We start from the raw sequence: 15,218 nt of genomic DNA on the forward strand, positions 1-15,218 counted from the left end.
CCTCATCGCTTGGACATTTTCAGCTAGATTGGACAAAGTTAGAGTGAGTGTATTGTAGGGAGCAAGGCCACGCTGTGGAGGAAATAGACTAGAAAGGATCTAATAGCCTCTTTACAATCATATAAATTAGAGGGGAAAGTGTCCTGCTACTAAAGAAGCCACAAAGAGAGAAATGTTAAAAGGAAAAGCATGGTTTGGGTGGGGAAGGAATGAAACTCTGGGGTATTTTGAGACCACTGGCTGCACCCAGATAATTCCTAGCATTCCCACAGCACTGTACATTTGCAAGTGCTCTTTAAAATCAACTCTCTCATAAAGTCAAGTCAAAAAAGATTAGGGGGTGTAATCTTGGTTCCAAATGCAGGCAGTTCTTTGCAGCCATGTGGTGTAAAACCGAGGGCTTCTCAATTGCAACGGATTTGAGAGGAAGATCTTCGTCTCTCTGATCCATTTTGGAGTTCAGAGATGCCTGGTAACTCTCTCTGATTGCAAGGGCCTGAGTGAAAGTGTGAACTTCGCTGTGAAAGACAAATGTAACTGCACCTGCTGACATGTTTTGTGTGTATAGGGGGAGGGTTAACAAGTTGTGGTTGTGTACCTGTCGACTGTTTTGTTGCAGAGGCTGATTGTTTGCCTGGAGGAGTCAATTTATATTCATAACATTAAGGACATGAAGCTTTTGAAGACAATCCTGGATACCCCTCCAAATGCAACAGGTAAGTAAAGGAGATCTGATCAAAGGAAACTAATGACAAGCCAGGTGTTCTGCAGAGAGCTCCACAGATCTGAAACTTCACTGTAAGAATTTAAATCAAGTCAGTGTCGGCATTCTTACTAATGTATTTAGTTTAGCATGTAGAATCCAGAAATGCACTGAAGAGAGTAAATATCAGCAGTGACCTGTACGTGTGAGAGGAGCCTTGTCCCAGCAATGCAGAGCTGGGGGAGCGGGAACCAGGGGTGGAGAGGGTGCACAGCTGAATGGGTGAACTGCACCAAGTTACAAGGAAATAACTTCATTGAAGGACTCTGGCAACACTGCCAGGACTTGGTCTAACTGCATTTATCTCACTGCAATACTCTTGTTGTAGATTGTATAATACATGGCTGCCTTTAAATTCCCAAACATGGGTTGGCTACGATCGACACTCTGATGTGAGTTATGGTAAAAGGAAAGGGATTTTGCTCTCTGAGTATTAGGTTTTTAGCTGAGGACCTTGGAAGTACAGGATGCATGTATAACTGACATGTCTGACTGCTCTAACCCCAGGATCCAGCCTACACCAAAATCTCTTCCATAGCTGACCTCCAACAGGCAACATTCTGTCTCAAGCAACCACTTAAAAGTATCCCTAAAATTCCCAGCATAATTTACTTCAGCCGTACAATCAGATGGCCCTGACATGCTCCTCTCCCACATCTTAACCTTCCTGGAGTTTGCCTTTATTTTTAGATAAAGTCACAAAGTCTTAAGGTAGGACCATACTCGGACTTCACCCCACGAGATCCTTCCTGAATGGGAGGATTAGAATTTCTCCCTTCCGGACTTCCTGCTCTTTCTTCTGTCTTACTTCAGATATGCTCCCAGCCTTTTGTGTTCCTGTGCAAATGAGACCCAGCTGCTTTTGCTGCCAGGGTGAGTCAGCAGAATAGCTCTGTACCTCCACACAGGGTCATAGCTTGACACTTCATTATAGACTTCTAGTTAGACCATGGCCCAGATTCTCTCCAGGCCAGTGTACACCCTAACAGAGGCCTGTGGCAGCCAGGAAGGTGTTTACCATAGTGGAAAGTCCTTGAAACTACTCTTCTGCCAGGGACCTGCATGGGGCCAGCCCCAGAAGTGTACAGTGCTGTGCAGGGAGTGGGGTGTGGCCAGTGTGTCTAGGGACTGCACGAATTCAGTCCATCTCTCTGAGCAGCCTCTACCAGAAGAGCTCCTGTGGACCCTGGCCACAACTTAACGCCCCTCCTTGCCTGTGGCAACCTCATAGAGGGAAGGCAGCAGCAGAACCCACCTGGCTTCCCTCAGCTGAATTCCCCTTTGTCCTGCTTAGGGGGAATCCAGCTCTTCATCCACTAGCCAATGATGTATTTTGGTGGTAGGAGGGCAGTCTGCAGTGGCTGCTTAAGGTGGGTTCCGCTGTACGCTGTTCTGATGTCACAGCCATGGATTGTGGCATCTCTCATTGTAGAGTCGCTGATGCAATCCATCTCCATGGAACGAATGCTGGGCTCCTTGGCTTTCTGGGGACCCAGTGCGTGGCCCTCCAGAGTGACCTACTTTAGTCTTCTAACAGATGGTCCCTAGCTGAGGTTTAAACATACTAAAGCTTCACATATAATTTAATGATTTTTTTTTTAAAAAAATCCCGCAAGGGACACACACACCCAGGCATGCTGTTGTTCTCTAGTAGCCTGAAAGGATCATCGTCTTGTTTCAAAAGCAACAGCACATAATGATAACATGGATTATCTGAGAGTCCAGGGCAGTCAGTCAGTATATAGATGAAGACATCAAGAGGGGGTTTGCAGCATACAGCAAACCATGCATGCACAGCCAGTGTCCTTGAATTGGACGGGAAATGTTCTCAATAACTCTCTCTCCACAAACTCACTGCAACCAAGTGTTGGCGAAACGTTTCCTGCTGTGGTTCCACAGAGAGGCTTTCCAGAAAGGTTGCGTCTGATTAGTGTTGCCTTCTCAGTCACGTTCTGACATCTTCCTCAGCACAGGTAAATGCCCAGCTAGGGTGAGTCTGACTGTGGATTTCATGTGTGAGGGAGCCACCCTTGGTTATTGGAGTGCTAACAGCACTTAGCACACTGAATGCTTTTCATCTCCCAAGAGCTTTACAGGCTGCTAACAAGTCCTCTCCAGCCACCGCTGTGAGGGAGGAGAGGGAGCACAGCCCTATTCTGCAGATGGGGGAAACTGGGCAGGAAGGTTAATGAATCCCCCAAAGCCACAGAGTGAATCTGTGCCAGAGGCAGGAAACTGATTTCTGAGTTCATGGTGCTCAGATCCATTCAAAGGCTACAAGATCGTGTCAGTGGGGAGTTGTAATTAGGCCAGTTGCATTTTTACCAATGATGTCAGTTGCTCAGCAGTGGGATGGCTGCAGTATATTGACCCTGGCAGGACATTCTGCTCTCACAGGGAAGCCTCTTCCAACAGACTGTTCTCTTACTGAACTTTCCCTGGTCTGGGAAGAGCCATATTGCCTGGAGACTTGAACTCAGCCCATCTCTGATTTTTCGTTTCCCTCCTCTCTCTCAGAAACTGTAGCATCAGGCCCGGCCTCTGCTTCAGTTTCCCCTTCCTGGATCCAGTAACTGCATCGAGGCTCTCCTGTATCAAATAACACCCCTTTGTGGGTTCTGGTTTATTAAACTAACAGCACAGTTCAATTTCAACTTAAGTCAAACTGGTCTTCCCCTGACTCCTGCAGCCCCTTTTTGCTCTAGGCCACCCTCAGACTACTCAGCTATGCTAAGGACTGGACTGATCCCTGGAGGCTGACAGTCCCTGAGCTAGCATGGAGCTTGCCACATCTGCCCCATCCTGAGCAGCACTCTGAATCGGGGCCCATGTTTGCTTAGTTTGGGAGCCCTTCACTGTGTAGTTTGAATACTCTGAGATGAGATTGTCCTGCACCGTCGGAAGAAATCGGACGCGTTGCAACTCTACCTCAGTGGCTATGCTTCTCTTTGTGCCTTAAAGGGGTCAGCTCTGTGTATTTGTATTCTTCTTTTTCCCTGGCCTGGTTTCCTGTTTGAGTCTTCCAGACAGGCCTGTAGCAGGGCGCAATTGACTCGGAACTCAGCTTCTTAAGCTTGAAAATTCTCTAGATCCTGTGTCCTCTCCAGCCTGACAGGAAACCGTTTCACGGAACAGTCTCCGTTGTTGCCTTTAAACGGTAATGACTGATAGCCAAGGCCTTCCTTTTGAGGGAACTCGTTCCTTATCTCTTTGGCCTTTTATCTGCACTTGTTATCAAAAAGTCTCTGGTATATCCTTGATTTCATTTCTGCCCCCTTCGCCCCCCCAATCACATTATTCAGGCTTTATCAGCTGCCTTATATTATTTAAAATGCTTTTCCCACTGCTGTCAAGTTTATATGGCCGCAGCTCGCCTCAGTCCAAGGTAGAGCAGTGACTAGCACTGTATAAATACCCTAGATTGATAAAGGGATATCTCAGGCTATTGGATGCTGCTGTTCAGTTGAGGCTTTTGTTCAGTTATAAACAATGATCTGAAACACTAGCTGCAGCTAATCCTGCACTGCTGTTGGGCGTTTGCCAAGGCAGTATCCTGGCATGACCAGCCCCATGAAGTGTGTGTGTGGGGGAGGTGCATTTCCTGTTTGGAGAGCTGAGCACACAAGCTGGCCGGATGACAAATAGCCTTTAACTCTGCAGCCTCCCTGACTTGTGGCACCTTCCTAGCCATGCTCAGTGAGGTTTTACAAACCCACTAAATCAGAAATCCATATTCTCACAGGGCCAGCAGTCCCCTACATTTTAACAGCAGCTGCAGTGTGTGTTTGAGGGTGGAAAGAACCAAGATTCATTTCAGTACATGGGCAGAGCGGGCAGGGATGGGCCATAGGCCGAGCGTGTAGTACCCTAGAATGAACCCTGTTACCATCTGATAAGCACCTGGGCTCCTGCCCTGCAGCCAGACACTCCCCCAAGAGGTGGCACGTGAGTTACTGGAGATGGGCTGGCATGCCATGTGGTGTACTCTGCACAAGGTCCTGCAAACGCTGCAGCCAGCCCCGAGAACAGGCTTGGAGGCACCCAAAATGTCACTTCAGCTACCCCTGAAACTCACATGAGGGTAGGAAAGATGGCCTAGTGGATGGGGTGCTAAATTGGGACTCACGAGATCTGGATTCAGTTTCCAGCTCAGCCATAGGCTTCCCATGTGAGCTGGGGCAAATCACTTAATTACCCTGTGCCCCATTTATAAAATGGGGATGATGCTTCTCTATTGCACAGGGGTGTTGTGAGACTAAAATCCATTAGTGGTTGTGAGGGGCTTGGAGACACAGTGACAGGGGTCAGATAAGGACATAGCTAGAGAGAGCCCTTTGAAATGTTGCAAGTGATTTACTCTCTCCATTTCCAAGGGTGATAATTCAGATGAAGGGGGAGAAACTGGACCCAATATTGACCTTTAAGAAAGAATCCTCTTTAAAAGCATCTTGGAGGGCTGTCAGTGGAAGAAGAGAGCCCTACCCTCACATGCCAGTAGGTGTCACCAGAGTCGAGGAATTTCCTAGTGATTTCCAGCCCATTCTTAGGGAAACCCCAGATGTTATGTGTGGCTGCTCTCCTCCCCCCCCCCCCCCCCCCGAAGCAATGGAGCTTGAAAATCCAGCATTTCTGTTGCTGACTGTAACCATTCAGTTTTTTATTGTGTGTGCTCACCCTATACCTGACGGTATTTTTCTTTGCCTTCATGTCTTGCTAGGTTTATGTGCACTTTCTATCAACCATTCAAACTCCTACTTGGCATACCCTGGCAGCTTGACTATTGGGGAGATTGTGCTTTACGACGGAAATAATTTGGTAGGTGTAAAGTGACTAGAGGGTTTCAGGGCATGGACAGAAAATAGTCTGTGTTGAGTAAACAAAGACAGCTACAGAAATGCCCAGGTGAGCTTTTTTAATAAGAGAGAGAAAAAAGGAAGTCCACATAACCACACTGCACAGAAATCAGCCACTAAGATTTGGGGTCTCCTCCGCTCCTGCTCATCCAGACATGGCACGTGGTTAAAACTAATTATCTGACACATGCCCAGAGCAAAAGTACTGAATTTAAGATCAGTGGTCTAGTTCCTTAGTAAGGAAAGCAACCTTCATGTCCTGCATCCTGAATGTAGCAACCCGGGAGAAATGCATGGTCATGAAAGGAGCTACAGGGCAGATAGAGACGAGCCAGTGAGCAACTTAAGCTGCTCCAGTAAGTGGCATATAGTGAGAATTATTAGCAAGTCCCCAGTCCTCCCTTGCCCGGGTTTCCTTGGGGTAAAATCCCAGAAATCTATATTGTCTTGTAATATTAAATGTTCTGCAGAGAATGAACTGTCCCCAGAGTTCAGAGCTGCTTTTGCCCAGGTAGGTGCCAAGCGTCAAAGGAGAAGGGTAGGAGGGCAATCACTACATTGTGGCCTGATTTGGAGATGTGCTGAGCACCCATAACTGCCAGAGTAGTAGTAAGTTCTGGGCACTACTTGGAATCAGGCCCAAACTTGCCTTTGAAACATGGTGGCTCTGGTAGGAGGAGAACTGGGGGTGAGGTGGAAGGAAGCGTGAGATACCTCCTGGATTTAGCACTAAGCTCAAAAGGCACTTAAGGGACATCCATGAATCAAGTGTAATTGCTTAGGACCCAGTACACATTTTAAAGTACAGGGTGAACAGAGAACCCTCCATGGAAAGCAGGTTGGTTTGGGGCCCAAGGTATGGAATGTGCCCCCAGATAGCAGGCGGGGGTGTCGCACTTCGGTTTACACTCCTGTTACCTTTTTACCAACAGAGAACAGTCTGCACAATTCCTGCCCACGATGGGCCCCTTGCTGCAATAACCTTCAACTCCACAGGATCGAAGTTAGCAAGCGCTTCAGAAAAAGTGAGTGAAAAGCCCACTGAGCAGTCTCCTTAATATCTGTGGGTTTGCAGGTTTGCTGAAGATCCGCAGAGCAATCCAGTATTTGAAATAAATTATTTTTTCTATGGGAAGTGGATCTTTCTGTGTTTCATGTCAGTGAAGCTCTAGTATTGATTGAGCGGAGGAAGGGAGCTGGGGGGGGGAACAAATGAAAGAAACACAGTTGCGAGGAAGAGATTTGATTTTGCTTTGCACCGATCCTTGAGTGGGAAGGTGGAAATGGTGTATGCATGTTCTGAACTCCCCAGAGAAAGCATTGAGGAGGGGCATGTTTCTGTTTGCCCTGCTTGCTGCATGACCTTTATCCTGCATTTTTACAGGGCACTGTCATTCGTGTATTTTCTGTACCTGATGGGCAAAAACTCTACGAATTCAGAAGAGGAATGAAGAGGTCGGTTCACTCCTTAAAATTGTTGACAAGCATGCAAAGGGATCAAGTAACAGCATGTTAAATACATTCTCACTGCAGACATTCTTGACCATGTAGGACCTTGGCTGCTTCGGCATATGTTACTGTCCTTCTATAGGAACATGATAGTGCTGTGTAGCTCCCCCATTTTGCCTCTGGCAAGCTGAGTGACCCAGTTCAGTCGCTTGCAGAACTGGGTGATTCTAGAGAATTGGAGGCAAATTGGACACATTGACTCTTGTATAATCTCCACTTGAAAGGAAAGGTAATTGGACTTCCACTTTAAGTAATGAAGTTACAATAGTTATACCATTCTACAGAGATCTGATTATCACTTTGCCTGGGCCAAGTGGGTGTTAAAAAGCTACCTGTTCTGATTTGGTTGGGTCTTATGCCCACATTGTCTAAAGGTAAACAACTGTGCCCTGGTCTGCGCTACAGGTAGGTCAAAGTAAGGCCGCTTACATCAACCTAACTTTGTAAGTGTCCACACTAAAATGTAGCTCCCACTGATGTAACTCGCTTGCTACACTTAGGGCTTGTCTACATTACTGGGCAGTGATCGATCCAGCGGGGTCGATTTATTGCGTCTAATCTAGACGGCTGAGCGCTCTCCTGTCAACTCCGATACTCCACCAGAGTGAGAGGCGCAGGCGGACTTGATAGGGGAGTGTCAGCTCTTGACTCACCGCAGTGAGTAGATCTCAGTACGTCAACTTCAGCTACGTTATTCGCGCAACTTAGATCGATTCTCACACCCCACAGCATAGACCAGGCCTTACTTAACTCCATCTCCACGAGAGGCGTAGCGCTGAAGTCGATGTAGTTAGGTTGATGCAGTGTCAGTGCAGACACTGAGCTGCTTATATTGACTTTCAGAAGCTGTCCCACAATGCCTCACGCTCACAGTTAAATCGGTGCAAGCTTTCATGGTGAGGACGTGCACTGCCGACACAAGGAGCAAAGCGATTTTAATTACTGCGGTGGCTGTACGTCGACGTAACTTGGGTCAACTTAATTTTGTAGCGTAGACTTGCCCTGTAAGGCAACAGGAAACCAGCCCTATAGAGCTAGCAGAGGGGAGGAAGCTAACATGCATCTGAATGATCCAGTGCCTGGGTCAGAAGAAGTTTGAATCACGTCTTTGGGTTCTTCTCAATATTAAGGCCTTGCTGATAGAAAGTTGTACTGCTTAACTATACCAGCATAGATTATTCTTGTACGGGAAAGAGAATAAGGTCTATAGCTATACGGCCTCTTTATCCTGGGATAACTGCATCCACATGAGGGATTGTACCAGTATAACTATATTTGTACCCTGACCAACATAGTTATGCTGGTACAAAATCTGCATAGACTAGGCCTCAGAAATCACTGTTGAAAGCAAGGGGCATCCCCTTTCCTCTGAGCAGTAAATACAGGAGCTCTGAGCACTCTTTGTCTCCCCCGTAACAGCACCACCTCATGCCACAAAACTGTCCCAGCTCTTGCCTTCCGTTACCCAGTGTTGCATGGCTGGGAGATGACTGGCAGTTTCCAGAAAGGCTCCGTGCCACTCCTCCGTAACCCTAGTACCAGGGCTCCGGAATGGGGAAGGGCAGGTGGCCATGGCCTCATCACTTTTTACTGGCCATAAGGGCAAGCAATGGGGGGGCAGGGGCTGGAGAGGAGCGAGTGGGGGGCAAAAGGGGTCTTGGGGAGAAGGAGCAATGTGGGGGGCAGGACCTCAGGGAAAGGGACGGTCCTAGGGGCAGGGCTGCAGTTCAGGCACCAGTGGCCCCCTCACTTTTAGGGAGCTTCTGCTGCTCCTGTAATGGGGCCAAGGCCACATCCCCACTCTAGGGTTGTGTTTCGACCGACCAGCAAAAATCATGGTTCATGCTAAAACGATGCTAACAGGGCTTCCCTGGCAGCGTAGCCAGGGCTTAGTTGGGCAAAATGTTGCACCAGGTTGCCAGTCTCTGGGTCATCTTCTGTCAGTGGAGAGGATTTACAGGTGGCTGGGTGTGGCTGCTGTGGTGTGTCCCTTTTGATTGTGCACCATTTGGTGACGGGCCCTTTGTTTTCTCTGCCCTAGGTACGTGAACATCAGCTCTCTCGTGTTCAGTATGGACTCACAGTTCCTGTGTGCTTCAAGTAACACCGAGACCGTGCACATCTTTAAATTGGAACATACCACAGACAGGTGAGAGGCTCTGAGCTAAGCCACTTGCCCCAGAGGGTATGTTTCCCTGCATGGGAATGGCCATGGTTCTTGGAGCCTCACATTGCAGGCTCCATGGTGTTCTCTGATTGGCATCACTTGCCAGCAGGAGGACCATCCTCAGAGACACATTCCCCATGCAGATCTGATGTGACCCGTCGCAATTTTAAATCAAGCTGTGGAGGGGCAGCGTGGCCTACTGGATAGACCCCTGGTTTGGGACTCAGGCGACTTGGGGTTCTATTCCTAGCACTGTCACTGGCCTGCAGGGTGACCTTGGGCAAGTCACGTTGTCGCTCTGTGCCTCAGTTTCCCCCTCTCTATATAGGAGCTAATGATACCTGTAAATGCTGTACTGTCTGTAAAGCACTTCGAGATCTACGGGTGAAAATAGCTATATAAGAGAGAGGTAGCTTCCAAATCCAGCCTTATAGAACAGACCGTATTCAAGGCTAGTAATAAGCACTGGAATCCCACTGAAGTCAATAGGAGTTGCACCCCCTTACAACAGGCCAGAATTGAGCTAGCCAGGCTAACTGGCCCCTTTGCATGCCCCTAAAGCCTCACAGGCCCTTTGTTCTAAGTGCCTCCTGTTCAAGATAACCTTGCAAAACTCTACTTACAGGGAAAGTAACACGGGCAGCAGGTATCATAGGCTGGGGGAGGCTGTGCCCCCTCAAACAGCCTGGCATGACCCTGTCCACGCTACACTCCCAGAACCCCCTCCTGCAGTTCCTGGCGCTCGGCCCTGGCCCAGGCTGGCTGGGGTTGGGGCTGGCTAGCCTGCCTCCCGCAGGGACTGGGTGGCTGATGCTGGGGCACCGCTGCCTGCCCAGCACCGGGGCTGGGGACGCTGTGACCATGCCACCCGGTGCTGGGGCCGGGGACTGCGGTGGGGAGTGCTCTAGGCTCCTGCGGGGGCGGAAGGGGAGAGGGAGGGACGGGACCTCGGACAGAATGGGAGGGACCAAGGGCTAGCCTCCCCCACTGGCTGGGTCACCAGCTGCCCATGGAAAGTAATTTGTTTTGCCTTTTGGACAGGCGAGTAAAGTGTTAATTTTTTTCCCATGATCCTCCATGGGGCAAAGGTGGGGGAGTAGATTTTCTGTCTGGGCTGGTCCATTTGAATTCCACTTTAGCAAGCCTGCATTAAAGTAGGTTCCATTTTACTGGCCATATCTAATGCTCCAATCCTGCAAGTCACTCTGGGGGGAGTGAGGGGTGGGAGGTTTGCAGAAGTTACCAGTAGGACATTTTTCTCTTGGTGCAAGCAAGTCATGGGTATTGGGGGTTATGCAAAGACTGTTCAGGGAACTCCTGTGATTCAGTTTGTACAGGCTGGCAAAGGGAAGATGTCTGTGCCAGTTTTAATTTGTATGTAAATTGTAACTAGCCCTGGTCTCCGTTGTTTTGTTGATGCTAGTTGTGGTAGCTAGTGCACATAGCCTCAGTGACTGGTGTGTTGTTATCCCCAGCCGGCCAGAAGAGCCTCCCACCTGGAGCGGTTACATGGGAAAGATGTTTATGGCTGCTACCAACTACCTCCCTGCTCAAGTATCAGACATGATGAACCAGGACCGAGCCTTTGCCACCGTGCGCTTGAACTTCTCTGGACAAAGGAACATCTGCACGCTCTCCACGTACGTTGGAACATCTGCATTCTCTTCATCCCATCAGCTGGCAAAGGGTGCTGTAGACAGAACACAACTGGATTGTTTCCTGATGTGGCACAGGCAGAGAAGGGTGGTGTATTAGCTTGTTGAAGGTGCATTTACTGCATGTAGGTTACTTACCACAGTCCTCCCAGGGGATGTAGCAGGCAGAGGTGGAGGTACAGGTTAGGTCGTCTGCACAGCCCTTCCTTAACTTTGGGTGATCACTTAGGTCTTGTGTCCACACCAATCTGCACTGGTTAGTTAAACCAGTGCACACCCCTGTGTGGACCCTTTAAGGCTATGTCTGCACTACAGGTAACCCAGGTTGGATGGGGTCGGGCACGCCCCATGTCTGGCCTCCCTTGCAGCGCTTTAGCCCTTTGTCTCCCTGCTCCAGTGCAGTGCACACTGCCCACCATGGGGGTATATAGGGCAGTGGGAAGGTGCGAGGTATGTATGTGAAGATGGCAGTCAGACCCTGGCCGTGGCGGTAATTTCATGTGCTACCACGTGAAGGGCAGGCAAGCTCCCTGGTGGAGACACCCAGCTCTGCATTCCTCCTACAGTGCCCTGCTAGCCCAGAGATCCATGACTTCATTTCTTATTAGGATTCAGAAGCTACCACGACTGTTGGTTACAACATCAGACGGACACCTTTACATCTACAACCTAGACCCTCAAGATGGAGGAGAGTGCGTCTTAATTAAGAAACACAGGTAAGCGCATCTCGGGTGCTCTGAGCCACTGGGCCTGGCTGCTGATGCACCTACTGATCTTTAAAAAGGGAAACTCCATCCTAGAGGAAAACGAGACCCTAGGATTTAAAGTGACTAGTGATTTTGGGTGCTCAACCTGAGAATCTTTGAAGGAGTCTGATTTCCAGAGGGCAGATGCTAGGCACTTCCTGCCCCTTCAGGTGTTTCCAGCTGAGCACCTCAACATCGAGGCATCACAATCACTCGCTGCTTTGCAATAATCTCAGCCCGGAGCCGCTCTGCTTTTGAATGGGGGGTCATTTGCAGCCCACCTCCTTGGAGAGGTTTGTTCATCTCTGAAATTCTGACCTGATCTTCTACCGCCAAAGCACTTCCCCTGCAGTCAGACCCTCTGGCCGGAGAATGTGGTCCGTGTCCTGGAGAGGCAGAAGAACTGCCCCTCTGGTGCTCTAGAACTGATCGGGGGGGAGGTGATAGTTCAAGGCAGTACAGGGAACTCCCATAAGCACAAATAGCCATCTGGGCAGGGTGCAGTCTTCTCCTGTGCGATTGTTTTAATTTGTATGTTCATTTTAAATGGATAATATTAAGCCTTTGGGGTGGAGTGGAAGAGAATATGTGTCTGTCTACCTGCCTACACACTGTCTGTTAAACCCACAAAAAGAACACACGTAAAAGCTGACCGCTCAGCATGCTCTAGCGTGCCCAGCTAATTCAGACGTCGGTGACAATGGTCTTGCCATGTACCTCCTGCATCGCGCAGGCCCCAGATGGGTTGGTTCAGGTTCATGTTCGGTTTCCTTGTTTCTGTGGGCTCCTAATGTTTTTGTAGCAGGGTTGGCATCTCACAGAAACTTTGGATGAGTCTGTTACTTAGAAGCTCAGTATCCATCACTGTGACTTGTACAGGGGAATTGTTAGAACTGCTGCAGAGGAGGGGGATGGCTAGGATCAAAGCTAACTCTTATTTCTTCTCTCGCTTCAAAACAATTAGCCTGTTTGGCTTGGGAAAGACAGACGAGAACAAAGAAAATGACCTCCGGCCTCCATTACCTCAGTCTTACGCAGCAACCGTAGCCCGACAAAGTACGATGCCTTCATCTTCATCCATGCCAGGTGAGCTGGGCTTGCCATCTCTGAAAGGCTGATCAGGTGAACGCTTATTGTAGCAAAGTCAGAATTTTTCACAGAAGAGCATCACTGTGCAGAAGCTTCCCTGGCACTGCACTTTCCACATTGCAGCCCATTGAAATGAGTTGAGATGTTTTGTTCTGCTTCACCATCACCCTGTCCTGCTATCGGGTCCACCCAGGCTAATCCTTTCGCTCACACAGTGCCCCTTTGGGTCTCTCAGGGCTCTCCTGCACTGATCCAACTGCAGGAATTTCATTGCCATTGACAGGTTTCATCAAGTTCATTGTAACAGCCGTGTTAGTCTGTATTCGCAAAAAGAAAAGGAGGACTTGTGGCACCTTAGAGACTAACCAATTTATTAGAGCATAAGCTTTCGTGAGCTACAGCTCACTTCCTCAAGTTCATTGTAAGTTCCATGGTGTCCTTCCCCATAGCCCGTGTTTTATTATGATCACCAATTCTGAAATGCCAGTGCTCGTGTATGCATGAGGCAGAGGTTTGCTGTAGTGAGCTGAGCACAGGAGAGGGCATCGGGAACATCTACATTTGAATTTCCTCTCCAATAATGACTCCCTCTGTAGCCTTGAGCTAGTCGCTTAACCTCCTTGCGTCAGATGACACCATCTGTAAAATAAATCTGGCCCAGGTGTGTTGTGATGTTTAATAATGATAAATCTGTGGAGCTACACAGTGCATTTCAAAGAGCTCTGAATATTAAAAGCACTGTGTAAATATTCAGCATTATTACTCACCCTACTCATTTGTAGCATTGAGCCCTGTGGCAGCACCTAGGTCTGTAAATCGATGTGTCTTTCCCCACCCTTCTCTGGAATAACCACCACACCCTTTAGTAGATTCTCCCTGTTCAGAGCTTTGAACGCTTTCCAGACCTGATCTTGTGTTTCATCCTTGCTTGTAGCCAGTTTCCAGTACCTAGGATCTGGGCTGCATGTCCAAGAACCCTAAACAGTGTAAATAAGTGACATGTTGAGGAAATCATTCTTGGCTCTAAAGAGTCTGGTCTTTGGATTTTCAGGAGTGAGACAAACTGATAACAGTCAATTTACTGAAAAAAAACCACGTTGTTTTCCTACTTCACCAGGGCGTCCTAATGATGAATTTGCTAATTCTTACTTAACTTTGGGTCATCAAAATGATGCAACGCTTTGACAGTAGGGAGCACTAGCTAAGTGCTAAGCATGATTAATAATGATCAAAATTATGCTGCAACTCCGCCGGAAACAGCAGTAACCATATCCTCACTTGCATTACAATTTGTTACCAATAACAGTTGTCAGATTGGTGTTTAACCATTGAAACGGTGGTGGTTCATAAAAAGCCAGATCTCCATGGTACTGCATCAGGATCGCTACAGGGTCTATTGAAACCACTTCGCCTCTTCATACAGAAAGTAGCGCTAACATGGTGCAGGAGCCCGGGGGTGACTGCCTTGTTAGACTCCCGAGTCAAGATTTGCATACACACTAGCCGATAGAACAAGATTTTTATTACAGGGACCTGGGCTTGCTGTAATGGGCTCAGTCACCTTTAACACATCTGCTCCCCAGTTTAAAATAAATGATTCCATCATGACAGCAGCCTTGCAGAACATTATATCTTAAAAAAAAAAAAAAAAAAAAAGTACTTGTGGCACCTTCGAGACTAACAAATTTATTTGAGCATAAGCTTTCAGCTGCTACTCTGAAACCTGTCATTATATCTAAGGTGATCTGAAATATTCCTTTGTGTTTTTATTTAGGGTTTTTTCTGGTTTCTAATTCTTGGGAGTAAAATCAGTAAGACCAAAGTCTCTGACAAGCTTTTACCAAAACATGAAGTGTGATTCCTCAGCAGTTTGTTAGTATCAAGCAGTCTGCTTCCTTTCCTTATGCAGAATGCATGCCAGGGAGAGTGAGTTTGCAGGGGTGGGTGTGCATCTCTCCATGCACTTGAGCACAACTTCTGTTAATATTCACTAAGAGCAGAAATAGTCCTCTACAAAGGTCCTTTTTACAGGATCTTCTCTTCTATTAAAGAAATTCTTGGCAGTATCTCATTGCTGCAAGGTGCAAATGTAATTTAAGCTAGATCATTTGGTTGTCATAATAATTGAAGAAACTAAAAGACAGTGAAACAGTATAAGCCATTATTACAATTTCAACTCTTTCACCCTCTTTGGGAACATGAGCTGGTGTGATCATTTCCATGGACATTAGTCTGTATAGCATGAGACCTATTTTACTATTGAACCTAATTTTCTTTGTTAAACCTCTCTTTCATGCATCCTGCAGAAACAAATGCCATATCATTGAGTTCAAGTCTTCTGCATGAATGACTCTTATGCTACAGCTGCGTGGCTGTTAAAGTTACTGCGGCAAATTATCCAACCCCCTCTTGGTTTGCCTGTGGTGGGAAGCAGAA

General features: G+C 47.8%; 1 protein-coding gene across 4 annotated transcripts in view; it reads left to right on the forward strand.

Annotated features, from left to right (window-relative positions):
• WIPI1 (WD repeat domain, phosphoinositide interacting 1) overlaps nt 1-15,218 on the forward strand; it is a 32,662-nt gene that overhangs the window by 11,654 nt on the left and 5,790 nt on the right. For all 4 annotated transcript variants that reach the window (XM_073312044.1, XM_073312043.1, XM_073312041.1 and 1 more), the window contains exons 4-11: nt 620-716; nt 5,481-5,578; nt 6,549-6,641; nt 7,001-7,071; nt 9,167-9,274; nt 10,768-10,932; nt 11,556-11,663; nt 12,658-12,779. In XM_073312044.1, coding sequence (XP_073168145.1) covers nt 620-716; nt 5,481-5,578; nt 6,549-6,641; nt 7,001-7,071; nt 9,167-9,274; nt 10,768-10,932; nt 11,556-11,663; nt 12,658-12,779 — 862 coding nt within the window. The remainder of the gene's footprint in view (nt 1-619; nt 717-5,480; nt 5,579-6,548; nt 6,642-7,000; nt 7,072-9,166; nt 9,275-10,767; nt 10,933-11,555; nt 11,664-12,657; nt 12,780-15,218) is intronic.

Source organism: Lepidochelys kempii, chromosome 14 (assembly GCF_965140265.1).
Source record: "Lepidochelys kempii isolate rLepKem1 chromosome 14, rLepKem1.hap2, whole genome shotgun sequence".
NCBI classification, from domain to species: Eukaryota; Metazoa; Chordata; order Testudines; family Cheloniidae; genus Lepidochelys; species Lepidochelys kempii.